This window comes from Myotis daubentonii, chromosome 1, assembly GCF_963259705.1.
Source record: "Myotis daubentonii chromosome 1, mMyoDau2.1, whole genome shotgun sequence".
NCBI classification, from domain to species: domain Eukaryota; kingdom Metazoa; phylum Chordata; class Mammalia; order Chiroptera; family Vespertilionidae; genus Myotis; species Myotis daubentonii.
The window spans coordinates 209,780,053-209,797,192 of record NC_081840.1 but is presented as its reverse complement, the minus strand read 5'-3'; the positions used below and the strand labels follow the sequence as shown (position 1 = coordinate 209,797,192).

General features: G+C 38.1%; 1 protein-coding gene across 2 annotated transcripts in view; it reads left to right on the top strand.

Moving 5' to 3' along the window:
- Positions 1 to 17,140, top strand: part of KLHL5 (kelch like family member 5) — a 73,639-nt gene that overhangs the window by 9,510 nt on the left and 46,989 nt on the right. The window contains exon 1 of one of the 2 annotated variants that reach the window (XM_059673271.1): positions 11,234 to 11,686. The exons of the other annotated variant lie outside the window; for it this stretch is intronic. Within the exon in view, the coding sequence (XP_059529254.1) occupies positions 11,304 to 11,686 (383 nt within the window). The 5' untranslated portion in view covers positions 11,234 to 11,303. Of the gene's footprint in view, positions 1 to 11,233; positions 11,687 to 17,140 lie in introns of those variants that run through there. 2 annotated transcript variants of the gene reach the window in all.

Here is a 17,140-nt window from a genome sequence, read left to right as displayed (position 1 = left end):
GCTGAATTCAGAGGCAATTGTCATCAATAACAGAAAGTTAGGAGCTGGGTCTGTGTTTCCTCTCCAGGTCTATATAATTTCTTGCCAGTGCTTCTCTCTGTGCATATACTTCATTCCTCTTTTAATGTGTTGACTGGCTTTTGCTGTTAAATGGGTGTTTTAACCCAAGAGTTCACAGAATTAAAGGAAACTAACTACAGTCTCTAGCAATTTTAGAAGAATTATATTTTTTCTAAGTGCCATATCTTGGTTAGTTCTTAAATTAATCACTATCAGAGTTTGGAAATAATGTATCACAAGTTAGGATAATTGGCAACTTCATATGTAATAGAGCAAGAGGCAGTTCTATAGTTTGGGATTGAAGAAACCTACCATGCCAGTTGAAAGTTCTACTACACAGTTAACATCTGCTTGCATATTCTAGATAAGGGGTTCTCAACCTGTGGGTCTCGACCCCTTTGGGGGTCAAACGACCCTTTCACAGGGGTCTCCTAAGACCATCGGAAAACACATATATAATTACATTGTTTTTGTGATTAATCACTATGCTTTAATTATGTTCAATTTGTAACAATGAAATTGGGGGTCACCACAACATGAAGAACTGTATTAAAGGGTCGCGGCATTAGGAAGGTTGAGAACCACTGTTCTAGAGGGACAGGCTAATTAAGGTAATCAAGATAAGAAGATGGAACTGGAGCTGACTTGTAGCAACAATATCCCCTCCCTGAATCCTGGCAGGCTCCACCTCCATTCTAATCCTTTCATCCATTCCTTCTCCCTCTCCCTGGGTATATAGAGTCCTAAGTTGTCTAAATCTTACAAGTCCTCTGCTTTAGATGCTGATACAAGGCTCCCTGGCTTCTCCCCATGGCGAATAATGCAGGAAGAAGGGAGCACTTAATAAACTGCCTTGCTCTGCTCTTTTCTACCATCCAAATTGGTCTCTAGACCAGCGGTCGCCAACCTATGGTCCGTGGACCACTGGTGGTCCGTGAGGTACAAAAGGTTGGCGACCGCTCGTCTAGACCCGGGGTCCTCAAACTTTTTAAACAGGGGCCCAGTTCATTGTCCCTCAGACCATTGGAGGGCTGGACTATAGTTTAAAAAAAAAACTATGAACAAATTCCTATGCACACTGCACATATCTTATTTTGAAGTAAAAAAACAAAACGGGAACAAATACAATATTTGTATTTGCATGTGGCCTGCGGGCCATAGTTTGAGGACCCCTGGTCTAGACACACTATCTGGACATTTTTCACTTTAGTCATATTTCCCCACCAACTTGTTATTTTTCTCTCAATAAATTCCCATTCTTTGTCTGGAAGCTGTGTGTACTTAGCTTATCTAGCAGAGTTTCCTTGCATTCCTTACCTATGCTATATCTCCTTTCTTCCTCATTGAAAAATATCCATAGCTTCACCTCAGCAGATGGCTGAGGAGATGGACTACAGGGAATTAGTTGATGTTACCTAGAAAAGGGAATCCCCAGAAAAAAAAACAGGGGAAAAAAATGACAACAGAGAGAGGTGAGTAAAAGCTGTGTATGAAGTTAGGTGGATTTGTCAGGGATATCGATTAGACTAAAAGAGCAAACAAGGAAGGGAAGGAGTTTGATTTCAAACTTTAGAATATCTGGACTGTCATTCTAAGACATTCTTATATTCTTGTTGCTGTGCAGATGAACGAGTCTTCTTAAGTTCAACTAAACATTCAGATTCCTAAAGCTACCATAGCCTTGTTTGCTCAGAAGGATATCAGACATGAACCACAGCTTGCCAGCAGGGCAGCAGCCCATGTCCCTCATCAGTGGTTGTGCTCCTTACAATGATCCCTATAAACAGTTCCTGTAGCTCTCTAGGAGACATCCTTTCAAGTGCAAGGAGACAAAGCTCACATCGGGTAGGTGCGGGAGCCACGTTGGCTTTAAAAACCTCATGTCCCACAGAAGACAATACCTCCTCCACAACTCCATAGACTTAGCTCCCAGGGTCCCTGAAAGCAATATGCCAGTTACAAGAGCCATCACACTCAAGGAAGTCAATGCTATGGCTTCCTAGCAGGTATTTATGGTTTTATTTATAGATCTCTGAGTCAAGATGCAAATTTTACTAATCATTTTTACTATAAGCAATGTTGCCTAGTTGCATAGGTGGCATACCTACTTCCATCAGACCTGAGTTAACTAATTGAAGGTTAAATGCAGAAAAAGAAAAGATTTTAACTTTACTCATATTTGTATTTTCCATAGTACCTTGTATAGTCCTTTTCATTTGGGAATTATTCAATAATATACATTTTGTTTCCTTTGATGTAGTGTGTTAACTATAGCAGAAAACGTGTGAAACAGGAAGAGGGGTTGAGAGGAAGGTATGGCTAGAAAGGTAGACAAAGACTACTAAATTGTTAAAAACACTAAATTCCATATTAAAGATCTTGACATTTCTTTATCTTGGAGGTGATTGAGAACAACAATAAAATACAAGTTTTAAGAGTGATGTGGTCAAGAATTGCACTTTGGAAGGTTGTTTTGACTTTAGTGGAGAGTAGATGAGAGGGGATTTAGACTTGAGGCTAGTTGGCTCATTTCTCCGTAATATTTGCTTTTGCGGGGGAGATATTTCTTCTATAAGCAGAAAGAAGGACTACTCAATTCTGTGCTCTGTAGGAGTTTAGAATTGCTGGACAGATTCAGCATGATTCTTTGGAGGGGCCTGGTTCAGCTCATCCTTCTAAATGTATTGCTCCCCCCACCATTGGAGATTGAGAGTTTGGGAGGACTACTCTTAATTGCCTCCTAAGAAATTAACACTAAGAAATTCTGGCCTCCACCGATTTCATTTGACTCAACAGCAGCCCTTATTTTGCTTTTTGCTGGAGTTAATGGATAGAACAGTCTTTCAGTGGATACCGTATTTTTCTGTGTATAAGACTCTATTTTTTTCTAAAATCGTTAGACTGAAAATCAAGGGGCATCTTATACATGGAAGTCAGCCGATGAGGGACTCCTGGGTGCGTAGCTGCCCATACCCTGTCAAACAGGCTTCCTCCCATCACGAGCCTTATTGTTACTGACGACAGCTGATGCCATTGGAGGTGGAGGTGGAGATGGAGAGTGCACAGATGCAACAGGGACCAGAGTGTTCTGAGCTCATAAAGATGTCAAAAAATAAAAGGATAAATACTGGTAAGCGATTGTCTTACTCTGCAAAATTCAAACTGAGTGTAATCAGCTATGCAAAAGAGCATGGACATAGAGCCACAGAGAAACAATTTGGACCTCCTCCCACTGAGTGTGTGATCAGACAGTGGAGAAAACAGGAAGAACAACTCTTTAAGATACCAAAAAAGAAGAAGGCCTTAAGACAAAAACCAGTAAAATGTTTAAAATATTAATTTCTTAATTTGGGGTTGGAAAAGGGGGGGGTGCGTCTTGTACATGGGGGCATCTTATACACGGAAAAATATGGTATATTTGGTTTGTTTTTAGGTCTAATTTTAGGGCTAGCCGGGGAGCTTCTTTAATGGTTAACTGGTTTAATTAACATTTGTAGTGATTAACTATTTCTAATTACAAGCAGCTGAGAAACAGAGTGCTTCACATTTTTCTTCTATTGCTTACATTGCCCTTTATACTCTTTCCTTACCCGGCTTACATGGTTCTGTCCAATATACATATACAATTTATAAAAAATGATTGGTCCTGCAGCAGAATTAAGTTGATCTGTGATTGGCTTATTATGGGTGCAGAGAACCCAGGCAATGAGGGAGGCAATGCTTGATTATATTTGTGTCTAGAGAGTACTGATTGATTACTTCTCGTCCCTCATTTCCATAAAGCTGCACAGAAGACAAACACTTGCTGGATTTGGTTCAGGTCAGTAAAAGACAAGATTACGCTTATCCACACTATTACTTCTTATTACACATAAGACAGTTGGGTGTCTCCACACATGCCAAACAGGAAATTTAGCTGTGATTCGCTGTCATTACGGCATAACAGTTCTCATCCTTGTGCTACAGCAAACGTGTACTTAAATTCACAAAATCTAAGGCAGGGGGGCAAGGAAGTCTTTTTTACCGTTCATCAAGTCAAAGGGCTGTTTTAAAAAAGTAAACATTTTGTTATAATCATGTTGTGGCCTTCATAGTATCAGCTGTGATAACTTTTATAGATGAGTTTGGGGCTAAGAAGGCCATAGAATATTAATTTAGCTGATTTTTTTCAATGTTGCTTGCTCTATAACTGGATATTAGAACCAATAGACATTTGAGGGATGAAAAGTTTCTTTTAATGTTAATGTGCCTCAGCACTTGGCCCAAAGAAATAGTGACAAACTGGGAGGGAGCCAAGTGGGTGAAAATCTATAAGGCACTTGTACTTGGTGAATAAATGCCATTTTGACATTTAATTATGATGAACTTAACAGTATTTGTTATATTCGGAGTGATGTGTCCTTTAGTTACTCTGTGTGTTTTCCTTTTTTCAGTGCTTTATTTGCTTTAACTTTGGTCAGATCTTATTGGTAAAGAACTTAAGTCTGCTCTACTACCCTGTCCTAGATGTCTAACCTTGTAGTCGTCAACTAGCCTCTGAATGTGCTTCCTCGCTACCCTGCCTCCTTACAAGGTGGTTGTGAGTTGCAAATGAGAATACTTTGAAAGCAAGAAGCAGTGTGTGTACTTGAAAGTGTTTGGTCTTTAGATTCAGTTCTGGTTCATAATGAACCCTGCTATTCACTAGATATGTAACCTCACTTCACTTCAGTGTCCTTATCTGTGAGGGAAAGAGGAAATCACCCCATTTGCCAGAGTTTTGTGACAACTAAATGCCTCAATGTAAAGTATTCCACATATTATCTTGCTCATTTAGGCGCTTAGGAAATAGTAGCTGCTGTTACAAATCCAGATCTTTACTAAGTACTTGCTCATGCTACTTACTTAACCCCATTTTACTGAACAGTAAACCAAAGATCAAGAAAACATGATTTGCCCAATTATGCAGTGAGCTAGTAGGTGATTTAGCTATTGGGCTCTTTCCACTGTATCACTTAGGTTACCATTAATAAGTGATAATGTGGGGAAATAATAGCAGAAGATCTCTTCACCAACTACTTCTGAAGATTCATACGGTAGCTCTAACCTAACTAATGCTTCTCTTTCCTCTGTTAAATGTACTGACTTATCCCAAGGGCCAGCTGAATGCTCATGGCTAAGTAGGCTGCTCTGTAGTAGACCTGCAGGTACTTGCCAGAAGTTAGTTGTGTTTATTCAGAAACCTGTTTGTAACCGTTATGCTTGTTATAATAATTATAAAACATGAGTAAACATGTAAATTAATGAGCATAAAGAAAGGAGAAGTCTTTCTTTGAAAATTAAGCTGAATGCTTAATTAATACAACTGAGTTATTAACAAATTTACTATCAAATTGGATAACTGTAAGAGATGGGGGCAGGGAATCATCGAAGTCTAAAGCAGTGCCTGTCAAAGTGTCCATGGACCAGCTAGCTAAGTGGTGTTTAGAGTATTAGTGGTTCTCAAGGAAATAAGGAGCTCACACCGGAATGTAAATTAACTACATCACTAAGCACACTGTTTAGTTCTGCTGACTTTTTTTTTCCATGCATGGTTAAAACCTTACTTCTCCTGAAGTAAGCAGTACATTAATTTACATGTGGCCCAAGGTTTTTATCTCATGGTGGACAGACTACTGGTCTAAAGGATTCTGTATTCATATTCTTTCAGAAGTGCTTTTCAGTTCTTTCTCCATTTACAGAAACCATAAGTGAAAATAGATGATGGATCATTGTGGGCGTGGCTTATATAATAAAGAGTACCCAAACTCATTAGGATGCCCATATCAAACAAAGCATGAACCCTATATGAAAAATTAGTGAATAAATGTGTACTTATGTGTTTAAATTAAAATAAAATCTTTAATGATATGTAAAGGTAATTTTTACAATTACAGGTTTTCCCTGCTATCCAAAAGTAGAGCATATCCTATGAAACTTTCTAAGCTGAAATGGCAGCCAGTTGCCACAAGAATTTTTAAAACATGCAATACTTGACTATTTCGTCAGGGTCCCTGACCTCTTTCCCCTTAGATTATCAAATAAAAAAATGATAACAGCAGCCCTCACCAGTGTTGCTCAGTGGCTAGAGTGTCAGCCTGCACACTGAAGAGTCACAGGTTTGATTTCTGGGTTACAAGTTCAATTCCTGGCCCCAGCCAGGGCATGTGCGGGAAGCAACAAATCAATGTATCTCTCTCACATCAATCTCTCTCTCTCTCTGTCTCTCTCTCTCTCTCTCTCTCTCTCTCTCTTCTTCCTCCCTCCCTCCCTTCCATTCTCTAAATCAATGAAAAAAATATCCTTGGGTGAGGATTAACAACAACTACAACAATAAACACAACACAAAAAATGATAACAATAACCATCCAGCGTAAATGAATCAAAATTATACCTATTTTTGTCATATCAGCAAAAAATATATTTTTTGGTGTGCTGCAAAATTTTAGTAATTAGTTTATGTGTGCCATGAGCTGAAAAAGGATGAAAATCGCTGGTGTAAGGCAAAGAAGCAATTACCATTCATTTGTATGGGGAAAATTGTTGGTGTTCACAGATCCAAAAAATAACTCACCAAATCATGCCAAATAACACATAAAAACCTAAAATAACACTAACATATAGGGAAAGCAGGGATGCACAAAACAACCCGAAATAAGGTACAGATGCTCACAGACACAGTTCACAGCCCCAGCGGCTTGATGCTGGGAAGCTAAGTGTAGTTGCCTGGGAAAGAGCGTGGTAGTGCCACTCTCACTGCTGGAGGTGCCACTGCCTTATAACAGCTTGCAGCCAAACAACGCTGAATGCTGCTTCTCACCTTTCTTTGTAAAAGTGAAAATCCTCTTCAGATCTCTTTCAGTTAGCTAAATTAGGTTCTACTGTAGATCTTTCATAAAAGGGAAACTTGCAAAAACTGGGGGATGCCTGTACTGACTTTTTCATTTATTGAACCAACTATAGGTTTCATCTGGCAAGGGGGCTTTTATAATACTCAGAGTTCCAACTTGACTAGAAATAGACTTTTTGACCTCTGTACCTATCTTAGCATCCTTAGTTTGTTACAGATGAATTTAAATTATTTGCAAAATAAGACAGAGTTAATATTTGTAATATAGAAAGAGCATCTAGATAGTGATAAGGAAAAAACATAGCATAAATACATAGTTCAGAAAACGATAAGTCGCCCTATCCAGTTTGACTCAATGGATAGAGCATCGGCCTGTGGACTGAAGGGTCCCAGGTACCATTCCATGCAGGAGGCAGCCAATCAATGATTCTCATCATTGATGTTTCAATCTCTCTCTCCATCTCCCTTCCTCTCTCTGAAATCAATAAAAATATTTTTTTTTAAAAGAAGAAAACTAGAAGTCAAATCAGCCAATAGCCTATGAAAATATTCTCAAGCCTGGTAGTCATCTGGAGTTAAAATAACTATAATACTCATTGCTGACTATTGGGCCTAATAAAATAGATTAGAGGGATAAACTCACTTTAGTTTTGGAAATGTGAGTTTTAGGAAAGTAAACTATGTATTTAAATATAAAATACACATACCTTCAACCCAGCAATTCTATTCTTTGGGATAAATTCCATAAACATAAAAGCCTCACACATTTTTATTTCAACATTGTTTTAATAACATAAAACAAACACCTGAAATCAACTCAAATGCCCATTAGCAAGGAGATAATTTAATAAATTGTATTTTAAATTTATGAAATACTAGAGGCCCGGTGCATGAAATTCGTGCATGAGGTGGGGTGTACCTCAACCAGCCTGCACCCTCTCCAATCTGGGACATCCCTTTCACAATCTGGGATCGCTGGTTCCTAACCACTTGCCTGCCTACCTGTCTGATTGCCCCTAACTGTTTCTGCCTGCCAGTCTGATCTCCCTCTAACCATTCCCCTGCTGGACTGATTGACACCTACTGCTCCCCTGCCAGCCTGATCACCCCCAACTTCCCTCCCCTGCTGACCCGATCGCCCACAACTGCCCTCCCCTGCTGGCCCAATTGCCCACAACTGCCCTCCCCTGCTGGCCTGATTACTTCCAACTGCTCTCTCCTGCCGGCCTGATCACTTCTAACTGCCCTCTCCTGCCAGCCTGGTCACCCACAACTGCCCTCCCCTGCCGTGACCCGCCTCCTCCACCAGGACCTGCCTCCTCCGCACAAGGCAGCAGACACCGGGACCAGCCTCCTCCATGCTGCGCGGAGCTATGGGACCCCCAGGCCTCACCACACGGAGCAGCCGCTGGGCCCCGCCTCCGCTATGCGTGTGGCCATCTTCTGGCAGCCATCTTTGTGGTGGCCATCTTGTGACGACGTCGCACACAAGGGCACAAGGGCCACCTAGGCTTTTATTAGTATAGATTATGCAACTGTTAAAAAGATTATTAGTTCATATATATGTATATACTAATATATCCTATATAATAAAAGGGTAATATGCAAATCAAACAGCAGAATGACCAGTCACTATGACACCACTGACCACCAAGGGGCAGATGCTCAATGCGGGAGCTGCCTCCTAGTGATCAGTGCACTACAACAGGGGGAGCGCCGCTCAGCCAGAAGCCAGCTCAAGGCTGGCGAGCGCAATGGTGGTGGCGGTAACCTCTCCTGCCTCTGCAGCAGTGCTAAGGATGTCCGACTGACGGCTTAGGCCCATTCCAGGATTTGCAACCATAGTAAAACAAAGACTTATATTTTTGATATTTATTTTATATATTTAAATGCCATTTAACAAAGAAAAATCAACCAAAAAAATGAGTGCGCGTGTCATAGGTTCGCCATCACTGGTCTATACCATGCTTTGCAAGGTATTTACCATCTCTGGCCCCTGCCCACTCAATGCCTATAGCACTCTCCGGTCATTCCAACAACTAAAATTCCAGCCCCAACTTCCAGCACCCCTTTTGGGATGCAGGGGGTGTTGGTGTTGGTGCTATTCTTGTTGAGAACCACAATGTTGGAGTAATTGAAATATTTCTAAGAATTGTAATGTCTGTGCTGAGCCTTAAAGGATGAGTAGGATTCCATAGAAATTGGGCCCAACCATTGGGGCTCAGTGGTTGAGTGCACCTATGAACCAAGAGGTCACAATTCGATCCCCAGTGGCGGGCTATGCAGGAAGCAGCCAGTCAGTGATTCTCTCTCATCATTGATGTTTGTATCTCTCTCCATCTCCCTTCCTCTCTGAAATGAATAAAAATGTATTTTAAAAAACACTACAGAAATTGAGACACAAACAGCATATAAAAGAGGGAGCAACATAATTAGACTCTACCTTGACAGATGAAGTGGTATGTCTATGTTGGAAATAAAGTTGGATAGGTAGAGTGGAGTTAGAAGTCTGACAGAGGCATGAGGAAAGGGAAGTGTCATTTCACTCTAATGCATCTTGCATACAACTGCCAAACTTATTTCATAAAACACTGCTCTATTCAGTAGTCCACTTAGTATTGCCTGTTAGTCTTACACCTTTGCTTTGTGCTCAAGGCATTTTATCTCATCATATTTATCCAACTGTACTACTCCTTAAAATTAATTAGTATGTGTGGCTGACTGATTAAAATAATATTTCCCCCTTTCTTTGTCAATGTGCTCACTTCATGCTTTTTTTTTAAATGTCTTTCTTCCTTTATAAAATCTATCATAATTCTGCCTATTCAACTTCTTCCTACTCTTAGATGCCTTCTCTCTAATATAACTGGCCCATACCATCCCACACCATCCTGATATCTCCTTTCTCTTTTTTATAGTATTTATGGTTTGTCCTACAATACTTAGCACAAAATTGTATATGGCTTTTCATGCCATCACTCTGATTCTCTTAAAGAGCTGTGTGAGGTTAAGATAAATAGACATATGCCTTGAAATACATTTTAAGCCTCCAAAGCAGCTTTTTTTTTTCTTGGTCAGTTGATAAAAGGCATTGCCGTTTGAGTGAAATACTTGCTATAGTATTAGGTATTGAGCACCCCAAAAAATGTTTTTGGTATTTAAATCATCAAATATTTTGTTTCTATAACTGGTTATAATTATTTTTGAGTATAGGAACCAAGATGCATATATGTATGCCCCCCTCCCCCAATGCCCTAGTAGAGTGTCTTGCCCACAGTAACCACTCAATATTTTATAATTTGATTGCATTTGATTGATTTTTATTTGCTTTATCAATTTGCCTTAATTGTAACCATGTTTAGGCCATTGTTTTGTTTTGCTAACAATAGAGGGTACCATTAGGATGCCTGTTCACCCCCAAAATAGTCCTATCCCAGTCCTTGGTAGCTTTCTTGAGCCACACTTTCCTTTTTCTAAGTAGTGTCATAGGAATTTGGATATTATCATAGTCCAATCCTATTTTTAGAGCAATATTGGCTTCATGTTATTTAGTTGAAGAATAAGTACTGCCGTATTTTGATCTTTATAGTTTCAAACTTTTTCTCCTTATTCTTTGCTCAAATGAAATCTTACCCAGGATCTTACTCTATTAATGAAATGCACTCCTTTCCTAAAGGGAGAAGATAGAGGTGGAAAGCAACAAACTGGAACCTCACCTTTTGTTCCGTTCCTCCCTCCTCGTCCCCAATCCAAAGAGCACAGCTTGAAAAACCACTAGAACTTGTCTAATTAAAAAAATGCTTATTTAAAAACTATTCTTTTGTGCCATCTCATGTAGGAACTTTGTGTAAAAATAGAGGCACTTTAGTTTTACAGTGATTTTTAAGTACAAAGGAAAATGCTCTGGAATAAATTTCTTGTTTCAGCAATAAAAGAGTTAATACACTAAGCAGCAGAGACTGATACTGTGAGGGATAGTGCTTTCTGTCATTTGTGGTTTAAGGAAAGGGGGTAGTGTTCTGCATTTGAAAGGGCTTTAATGAATGCTGTCAGTGTTTGTGAGAGCTAATGGTCAGTATGGGAAAGGAGAGCAGAGGAAAGTGGGCTAGCTGCTTCAGGATAGGTGGATGAGTTTGCTCTGATTGAACGGAATGTTCCACCGTGTTTCATCTTTATTCATTATCCTTTGTTCTTTATAATCTGACATCGTGGTGTAAAAGTAAATGTAGATATATATGTGAATGTGATTTATTTTCTTTTCAATCTGTTTATTGTGTACAGCAGGGCATATACTTCTCTTGTCTTGGTTGGATGCACAGATCTGTGTGCAGTGCTTTTTGCCCGTTGCCTAGACGATCACTTGGTTTCTCTGAGGATGTCTGGTTCTCGTAAAGAGTTTGATGTGAAGCAGATTTTGAAAATCAGATGGAGGTGGTTTGGCCATCAAGCATCATCTCCTAATCCTGCAGTTGACAGCCAGCAGGGAGAATTTTGGAATCGAGGACAGACTGGAGCAAACGGTGGGAGAAAGTTTTTAGATCCATGTAGCCTACAATTGCCTCTGGCTTCAATTGGTTACCGAAGGTCCAGCCAACTGGATTTTCAGAGTTCACCTTCTTGGCCAATGGCATCCACCTCTGAAGTCCCTGCATTTGAGTTTACAGCAGAAGATTGTGGCGGTGCACACTGGCTGGATAGACCAGAAGTGGATGATGGCACTAGTGAAGAGGAAAATGAATCTGATTCCAGTTCGTGCAGGTCGATGATTTTCTTACTGTTAGAAATGGGGGGTGGGGTATATTCTCTATAATGTTTTAAGATAACTTAGTATTATTTAAAATTTATGAATATATATGTATGTACCTTGTACATACACATATAGAATATCTTGGTATGCAAATGTGGGACTTTTGCTAGGTTTTAAGAATATTCTAATATTAATTCTGTAAAATTATAAAGACAACAAATAGCATTCTTTTAAAAATAATCTTGTGTTCCATATATAGATCTGGCTCTGCCTTGAAAAGAATATTAATAACAGTTTTATACATCATTGCCTTGCAGTTTGTTTCATTCTTTTACCTTTCTTAATCATAGCAAAACTATTGGAGACATTTCTAGTGTATACATTTTTTATGACATTTTAGTTTGCAACAGATTATAGAGAGTCATTTTAAAATCTTAATGAAAATGAAAGGTTTTATAAGGAGATAACACGGTAGTTGTCAGTAATTTTTTTACACCATGTAGTTGTCAATAGTCTTTTTTTATGGTTATTTCTCTTTGTCTTGTCTATGTTGCAGCTCTCCAGACTAATACAGAGAATACAGTAACATGTCTCTTTCTAAGATGACAGCTACTAATTCCTGTTACCTTTACTTCACTGAAAATTGTGCTATTTAGGGAAATGAGGGACATTCCTTCAGGAGAGTTTAAAGGAATGTAGAGGGCTAGTTGTGGTCAGCTGGTGAAAGGGGGCAAGAAGGAGGGGAAATGAGTTTGAGGGGAGAAAATAAAACATCGGTAATTTCACAATGACTTTATCCATATTCATCCTTGGAACCTGATTTTATCTTTGAAATGGATTTTCTTATTAACTAGTATAAACTACTGTACAATATTATGTAACATGAAAGTTAGAACATGAAAGTCACCTTTCTTTTCATCTACACTCAAATATTTCAAAATATTTAAAGGCATACATAGCTTATCATTTGTTTAGTTTGATTATGGATTCGTTTTCTTTTAAAATCCTTTGCAGGTTTTAATAACACTTGTAATTTGTATGTTGATTATTAATGTAGGAGATGGAGACAAAATGAGTTCTTATATTCAAATATCTCTTACTTAGGGAAAAAAAACACCAAATAAATCTTACTTAGGGATATTGACTGCCTTCCCTTCTAACCTTCAGAATATTGAATTATAAACTGTGGTGTCGGAATAGTGATAAATATAGACTAATCATCTGTTATCATTTGTGTAATGGAGAGAAAGGAATATCTTTACATAGATAACTAGTATATTTAATTTTTTAATTTTTCTTTTTTTAATTTTTCTTTTTTTAATTTTTAAATTTTTTAATTAGTTTGTGACTTGGCATTATCTTGAGATTAGAGGAAACTAATAATTTTAATACGGAGATCAATTGAGTTAATGTGGTTTCATTGTTTTGGGTTTTTTTGTTTGTTCAATTGGGGGGATTTGGGTGATATTTGGGGGGGAGGGAGGTTGGTGGTTGTTTTGAGACTTGTTGCCATAGCAGAATAATATATATAGTAAAAGGTTCAGGGCTTATCATTTTTGTGGGAAACCAAAGAGTAATCATCTTTCCATTTAAAAGTCAATGCGATGTATCAACATTTTAACAAAATTAGACAAACCATTCATTTACCGGCATAAATTATAAAAATCTTAACATGTATCTACTACTTGGAGAGATTTTACATATGTATGAATGAAATTTATATACATGTATAGTCTTGGAAAGGTTATGCACACATTGGTTACTGTAATTTACTTCCTTACAACAAAGGTAGTTTGCATAACTAATGATTACTGAAATTAAATTAATCTATTTTTTAGTATCCATATTGAAATAACATCTTGTTGGGATATTCATTGTAAAAGAAAAAGATTGCCTTTTACTGAGATTGCTATATGCATACTTCAAGACTATAAAATTGATATTTCTATTTATAGGAGATGTAAATATAAGAAAATGACATTTTTTTAAAAATCTAAAATAAATGTCATTGTTTAAAAAAATTTAGTCAAGAAGATTGATAAAGTAAATAATAAAGTGGGAGTAAACAGTTCACATCTGCTTTAACCAAACTATTTCTAAAATACCTTTTTCAAAAATAAAATGTACTTAAAATATCTCTGATTTTTAGATATAAAGGGGGAATATGTCAAAGCAATTTAACATTCTCGGTGCTTTAAAATTTCTATCTTAACACCTTATTGCAAAAAAAGGATAAAACAAACATCTAGATGTTAGAAATGTCATTTGTGTGTATACTTTTACTTCTTCATTTATTTTTAGATTAAATATATCTAATTCTCACATCTTATAGTCTTCTAGCTCTGAGTCTTTGATTTTTGTTATAAGGGTAGATACATTTATTTGGCCCTAGCTTTTTGATTAAGTGAATATCTCTCTAGGTGGTTGATCTTCTGTAAACAAATCAAAAACTATCACTGTTAATGTCAAAAGAAGCTACACTGATATCAAATTTTTTATGTAACTTGAAAATGTTTCTTTTTCTTATACAATATTTGTAAATAATAGAAAATATGTAGTAAACATTTTATTTAAGTATACCATAGATATCTTAAAATATTAAAGACACAATGGGGAAATACATATGATACATGGAGAATTTATTTAGGCAGTAATATTTTTTATTTAGACCCCAAAACTTAGACTGAAATTTTCAGTTATTAGAAAAAGGGAAGACCGCTGAGTGGTTTTACATATACAGAATCATAAGGACTTAGGAGGCAGCCTACATTATTAATATGTTTGATCAGTTGTATAATGGCTAGGAGAAGTATCTGCCTGAGCCTTTGGCTTCTGGTAGTTTCTGCTGCCACAGATCTAAATGATTTAAAAGTTCCTCTTCTTTTAACTTTGATCTTGGGTCCATAACCTAGCCACCTTTTCTCCATGGAAGTCATCTAAATCATTACTTTGGTATTAAAATACAAACTTTAGTTTTTGTTACACCATGAGAATTTATACCCTATGTAATAGAGTTGTCACCTTTCATGTGAACTATAGGTTCCTAAGACCTTAGCTCATGAATTCTTAACAGGGTCAGCAAGGTTTACACGTAGCCCACCATGTGACCATAATACAAACACAGTTTACACCTCCCTTGATTTGGCAGCTTTGAAATTCTGTAATTTTTGACATTTTTAATTGGGGGAAATCATTTCAAATTTTGTTTGTAAAGTTAGACTTTAATGTCAGACAATTTTTTAGTCAATATGCATAAAATGTTACTGTACTTTACAAATATTGAAAAATCCTATTACAATAAAAGGCTAATATGCAAATTGACTGAACAGCAGAACGACCAGTTGCTATGATGTGCACTGACCACCAAGGGGCAGACGCTCAATGCAGGAACTGCCCCCTGGTGGTCAGTGCACTCCCACAGGGGGAGCGCCCCTCAGCCAGAAGCCCTGAGCCTGGCTCACAGCTGGTGAGCACAGCGGCGGTGGTGGGAGCCTCTCCTGCCTCTGCAACAGCACTAAGGATGTCTGACTGCTGGCTTAGGCCCACTCCCGAGCAGGACTAAGCCATCAGTTGGACATCCCCCAAGGGCTCCTGGACTGCAGAGGGCGCAGGCCAGGCTGAGGGAAACCTGCCCCCCCCCCAGTGCACAAATTTCGTGCACCAGGCCTCTAATAATAAAGTAATACAGTTAATACTGACTGGTGCTTACTATCCGTGAATCAGTTTTCTAAGCATTTTAGTATATTAACTCATTTAGTCTTCACAACAGATTTCTGAGACTGTCCCTGTTATACAGGAAGGAGCAAAAGTAAGTTTACAGTTTTTCATATAGAAAATAATACAATAACTAATAAATAATATTACAAGAATAAACAGTTTTCCATACCCACAACTGTAAACCTCCTTTTCCCCATCCTGTATTCTAACTTTACAGATGAGGCCAATGAGGCACAGAAAGCCTAAGTAACTTGATCAAGGTCATAAGTAAAATAAAACTACTCTTAAGAAAAACAAATTTTATATTTTTATTACAGTTTTAGGTGTATAGAAAAATTGTTAAGATAGTATATGGTGAGTTCACATATACCCCACACCCAATTTCCCCTGCTATTATTACCTTACTAGTATGGTGCATCTGTTATTATTAATGAATTAATATTGATATTTTATTGCTAACTGAAGTCTATACTTTACTCAGATTTCCTTAATTTCTATCTAATATCCTTTCTCTGTTACAGGATTCTATCCAGAATAACATGTTACTTTTTTTTTTAAATTGATTTCAGAAGAAGGGAGAGGGAGAGAGAGAAACATCAATGATGAGAGAATATCATTGATTGACTGCCTCCTACATGCCCCTTACTGGGGATTGAGCCTGCAACCCTGGCATGTGCCCTGACCAGGAATCAAACCGTGACCTCCTGGTTCATAGGTCGATGCTCAACCATTGGGCCACGCCGGGCGGCCAGGCAACATTGTTACATTTAGTCCATCATGTTCCCTTAGTCTCTTCTGGGCTGTGACAGTTTCTCAGACTTACCTTATTGTGTGTTTTTGTTTTGTTTTTTATTGATTTCAGAGAGAGGAAGGAAGAGAGAAAGAGAGGTAGAAACATCAATAATGAGAAAGAATAATCGTCTGCTGCCTCCTGCATGCCCCCTACTGGGGATTGAACCAGTAACCCTGGCATGTATCCTGAATTGAACTGTGACTTCCTGGTTCATGGGTCAGTGCTCAACCACTGAGTCACACCAGCCCAGTAACTTTCCTGGTTTTTTATTATTTCAGCATTTTAGGAGTACTGGTCAGATGTTTTGTAGAATGTCTTACTCAATTGGGATGTGCCTGATGTTTTTCTCATAATTAGACTGGGGTTATGAGCTTGGAAGATCACAGGGACAAAGTACGGTTTTCATCACATCATATCAAAGATGCATACTACTGTCAATGTAAGAAACATTCAAGCCTGTGAAGAATTTTTCTGAGTTTATTTGAGCCAAAATGTTGACGAATGCTGGGAAGCAAAATCACAATGGATTGAGATAATGCTCTGGAGAATGGCAGTTTTACACCTTATTTTATACATTACAATCAAAAGAGAAGATGTAAGTGGATTACATGAAATCCATTGGTGATGGATTAGAGAGGCAGGAGAAAGCAAAGCAGAAGAGGAGGAGAAATTCTGGGATTGGATAAAAAGTAAAATGGTAGACACATCTTTTTTCTTAGGTGGGTGGAGGATAGTTAACAGTCAACGATTAACTCAATAACAGTGAGGGGATTTGTGGACTCCACAAAACAGTGCCTGTGCTTTGAGGGATCCAGTAAAAGGAAAATTACTTCGGCATTCCAACAATACGTTATTGTAGATGCAAAAAGACAACAGCCTCAGTTAAGGTAAAGATTGACCTTTGTCAGGAAAGATACCAGCCTAGGACATGACTACCCACCATAAACTTATTTTA